Source organism: Grammomys surdaster, unplaced genomic scaffold, assembly GCF_004785775.1.
Source record: "Grammomys surdaster isolate TR1022 unplaced genomic scaffold, NIH_TR_1.0 804, whole genome shotgun sequence".
Lineage (NCBI taxonomy): Eukaryota > Metazoa > Chordata > Mammalia > Rodentia > Muridae > Grammomys > Grammomys surdaster.
In genome coordinates this window covers 322,387-326,392 of record NW_021605223.1, presented here as the reverse complement: position 1 = coordinate 326,392, position 4,006 = coordinate 322,387, and the positions used below count along the sequence as shown (strand labels likewise).

The following is a 4,006-nucleotide window of genomic DNA, read 5'->3' as shown; positions in this document are numbered from 1 at the left end:
TTCACACAAAGTCTCCTTTATTAAACTCATCTGTGTGCACATGTGTGGACTCAAGCCTGTGCATACATGTGCACGTGTGTGCATGTACACAGGTGTATATTCAGGCCTGGGGCACCACCCCGTAGAGCTGGTGAGGGAGTAACTTCTGCTTCTCATTACAACTGTAGATCCACCGGGGCCGGACGAAGGCCAGGGAAGGGTTTTCCATCAGGGCCTAGGGGAAAAGGGAATACAATTAGAGGACAGAGGGAATGAAAATGTGGGTTGGGGATCTCCACCTCTGCCCCTCTGGGCTCACCTCCTCAAAATTGGGATCCCACTCCTGGGCCGTGATGACAAACTGGACCCGTTCACTCATGTAGTCCTCAAGCTCCCTGGTGGGAAGGAAGAGGTGGGGCAAGTGTGAGCAGCCTGCCCACGTGCTCAGGTGGGTCACGCTGTCTACTAAAGCACCTCCTGCTGAGATCTGTGTGAACATCTTCCTGTAATAGCTTGAGGAGGCACACCATGACGCAGTGCCCGTACCACAGGCTCGCCATTGCTGTACACACCGTCCTCTTTCCGGACAAATTCACCACCTCCCACCCACCCAGATTTATTTATTATGTACACAGTGTTCTGCCTGCATATATGCCTGCAAGCCACAAGAGGGCATCGGATCCCATTACAGATGGTTGTGAGCCACCAAGTGGTTGCTGGGAATTGAACTCAGAACCTCTAGAAGAGTAGCCAGTGCTCAACCACTGAGACATCTCTCCAGCCCGTCTCTTCTTTTTAAAAAATTTTTTATTTCCACCTCACGTATCTGTTTAAATATCTGTCTGCATGTACACCCACATGCCAGTAGAGGGCATCAGATTCCTTTATAGATGGTCCTGAGCCACCATGTGGTTGCTGGGAACTGAACTTACAATCTCTGGAAGAGCAGCCTTCTCTCCAGCTCTTTCCTTCCTCTTTCTGGCTTGTCTGTTGTGTTTGTTTGTGAGCCTGGCTTTTAGCTTGACCTCTGGCCCCTGCCTATGAGACCTGTGCCTTCCACACAGCAGCCTTGACAAATCAAACCAGCAATGCCCAGTGCTGACCCTCATGGGGGGTGGGAGAAGGGCCGCCCTCCAGGGCTACAAGCACAGTGGACAGGGCTGTGCTGGACTCTGCAGCTATGCTCATGCCGCTGGGCACACTGACACCGTCTTCCCACAGCCCATACCCTCTGCTGTGTTGCCAGCCCATACCCATCCAATCCCACAACCGACCCATTGAAAGCTGTCACATATCGGATGAGCTTCCTCCTCTCATCCCCAGGGAACTCGCCATACAGGAAGAAGTGTTTGCCCTCAAAGAAGTCTGTGGGAGAGATGGGAGAAGGTAAAACATGAGGTACTGACCAGGCTCCTGAGTGCTTACAAGCAAAGAGGGAGGGAGAGGCACCGTGGCCAAGGATACGGAGCTCAGGGAGGGGCCGTGACTAATAAATTCTAGTCTAGCACCCATGAAGCCACCAGGAGGCTCCTGCATGCCTCTGCCTAGTGCAAGCAGTAGCTAAAACACACAGTCACGGGTCTCTTGCGGTCTTGGCCCAGGCTGGCCTAGGGCAGCCACCACCTCAGCTGGCTCCCACACTGGCCTCTGAGTTGGTTTTCTTCCCATTTCCACATGAGGTCCCAGGTCACTGATTCATCCCCTCATTTGGGGGTTCACAATACTTTCCTGACATTGCCCGCAAGCCTGAGAACCAGCCCCTGCAGTGACCCTGACCCTCACTGCCTGACCGCCACTGCTCTTTCTCTCCTGCTCTCCTGCTCTCCTGACCCTCCATTCTTTTTTTTTTTTTAAAGGGTCTTACTCAGTAGCCTGGCCTTGAACTTGTGATCCTTCTGCCTTGACCTCCCGAGTACTGGGATTATAGGCAAGAGCCCCCATAGCCGGCTCTCCTCCACCCAGGAGGCTCAGCCACACTCCACAGCCCCTGTCTTGCTGCTTTAATAGCTTAGGAGCTCTCTGGTAGGCAGGATGTGTCGGCACACGTGTAATCTAAGAACCTGGGAGGCTGAGGCAGAAGGAAAGCCACAAGTTTAAGACTAGCCTGGGTTATCTGTGACCTGTCTCATAAAAACAAAACAGGAAAGAATCATGGTCAATATCGCGCACACACACAGGGTTGGCCTAATGTTATCAGTAACGAGTGCAAACATACAATGTGTCCAGCACTCAGGTGTCCAGGGGCAGCAGGGCTGATGAGCTGGGTTTAGGGGTGAGATGGGGAGTCCTGAATCACTGGTCAGCACATGAGGTTGCTTAAACTGGGAAGGTCACCGCAAGGTCTCATGGGTGCTTGCCAGCACAAGGAAGTGGAGAGCAGGAAGCTGTCAGCGGGGGGTTGGGGGGTAGGAGTGGGAGTCACAGGAAATGGAGCAGGTGGTGTATGATATAGCAGAGACCCCAGGGATCAAGGGGACATGTCACAGAGTCAGGGAGGTCCAACCTGGGAGCTCTGGAATCGGCAGGTCAGCCTCTGACGTAGCCTCATTGTCCGTGTTCTCATCTGTGGAGCCTGCATACGGGTCCTCACCATTCTCCCCTGGGGCTGGGGGCTGCCTCTGCTCCCTCTGCTTGGCCACCCTGGGTGATCAAGAGTTGTGGAGGGTGAACACTCAGGGCGCAGACACCCACACCCAAGGCCAGGCCAACCTACCCGCTTCAATCCTACCTCCTCAGTTCATCCTCGGTGTCCCCGGAATCTTCTGCCCCATTGTCCCGTCCTTCTGCCAGTAGCAATCCAGTCAACAGGCTTGTTTCTTGGGACATCCAGTAACTCCCCTCCCAGAATGGCACACAAGAGAATAGCCAGGGCCTGTGAACTGACCTCAGCTGCTCTCTCAATCCAGTTTTCAGGACAAACAGTGCCCTTCCCCACCCCCCAGATCCAGAAATCTAGACACCAGCCCTGCCCCTAAACCCAGGGCTCAAAGCCACAGCCCTCCTCTCTTAGACTCAAGGGTCCAGGCCACAGCCCTTCTCCCTCAGACATAAGGAGTGTAGACCTCTCCCTCAGATTCTAACCTGACTGTTCCCCCTCAGTGTCACTACTGTCCTGTGGTCCTGGTGATGGTGCTTTGGTCTCTTCTGGGGTTGGTGGCCTCGGGGTTGAGTTGGGTCCTGCTGCCTGGGTCTTGGCTTTGGGTTGGGGCCGCTGAGGAAGGAGGGCTGGGTGAGGTGGGGCAGTGTAAGGCTGTGAACAGCCAGCAGGGGGCAGAATTGGGAAGCAGGGGTAGCTCGGCATACCCTGCTTGTCCCTGTTGGGGCACCAGACCTTTCGGGGAAGCTTGGGAGGGTCGTCTTCACCGCTCTCACTGTGGGAGTCCCCCTCCTCCTCACTGCTAGATCCAAGGCCTGCCATGAGGTACCTAGGGAAGGAACTGGGCCTCAGGCAGGGAACTGAGAAGTCTGAGGGAGTGGGGATATAGTAGGAATCCTACTCCTGCTGCCCTCTGACCACTCCCAGCCAAAGGGGCTCCATGACATGCCAGGCCATTTAAGAGAAGAAAGAGCAATGGGAGGTGTCTACTCTTTGAGAATCAAAGGAGAATGCCAAGCAATAGGGGAAATCCTCAAATGCGAATTCAGATGGAACTCCAGATCTGGGATCTCGCATCTGTACACTCAACCAATCACAGATCAGAAAGTCTTCGTCTGCACTCAACATTCACAGACTTCTTTTGCTGGTCATTCCCTAACAACATGGTGTGAGGATTCACATAGTGCTGGTTTTAAACCACAGAATGATTCAGAACATATAAGATGACCCTGACCTAGCAAGCAGGTTTATAATCTCAACTATTCAAGAGGCTAAGAGGCAGGAGGATTGCCTTCGAACAGAGTGGATTGAAATCCAGCCTGAGCAAGTTAGTAAGACCCTCCCCTCCCTCAAAACCAAAACTGAAAAGGCTAGGGATATAGCACAGTGGTAGAGCCCCTGCCTAGAATCCCCCAGTGAGGGGCTGGGGGC

The 4,006-nt window shown here is 53.7% G+C and overlaps 1 protein-coding gene across 4 annotated transcripts in view; it reads right to left on the bottom strand.

Annotated features, from left to right (window-relative positions):
* The window catches only part of Xrcc1 (X-ray repair cross complementing 1), a 27,346-nt gene continuing 23,340 nt past the window's right edge, over positions 1–4,006 (bottom strand). The window contains exons 11-17 of one of the 4 annotated variants that reach the window (XM_028782555.1): positions 3,311–3,404; positions 3,061–3,190; positions 2,708–2,762; positions 2,483–2,619; positions 1,254–1,344; positions 299–374; positions 1–214 (exon numbers count right to left, since the gene is read on the bottom strand). In XM_028782555.1, coding sequence (XP_028638388.1) covers positions 101–214; positions 299–374; positions 1,254–1,344; positions 2,483–2,619; positions 2,708–2,762; positions 3,061–3,190; positions 3,311–3,404 — 697 coding nt within the window. In that variant the 3' untranslated portion in view covers positions 1–100. Of the gene's footprint in view, positions 215–298; positions 375–1,253; positions 1,345–2,482; positions 2,620–2,707; positions 2,763–3,060; positions 3,205–3,282; positions 3,405–4,006 lie in introns of all 4 variants that reach the window. The other 3 variants (XM_028782553.1, XM_028782554.1, XM_028782556.1) reach the window with 3 other exon arrangements.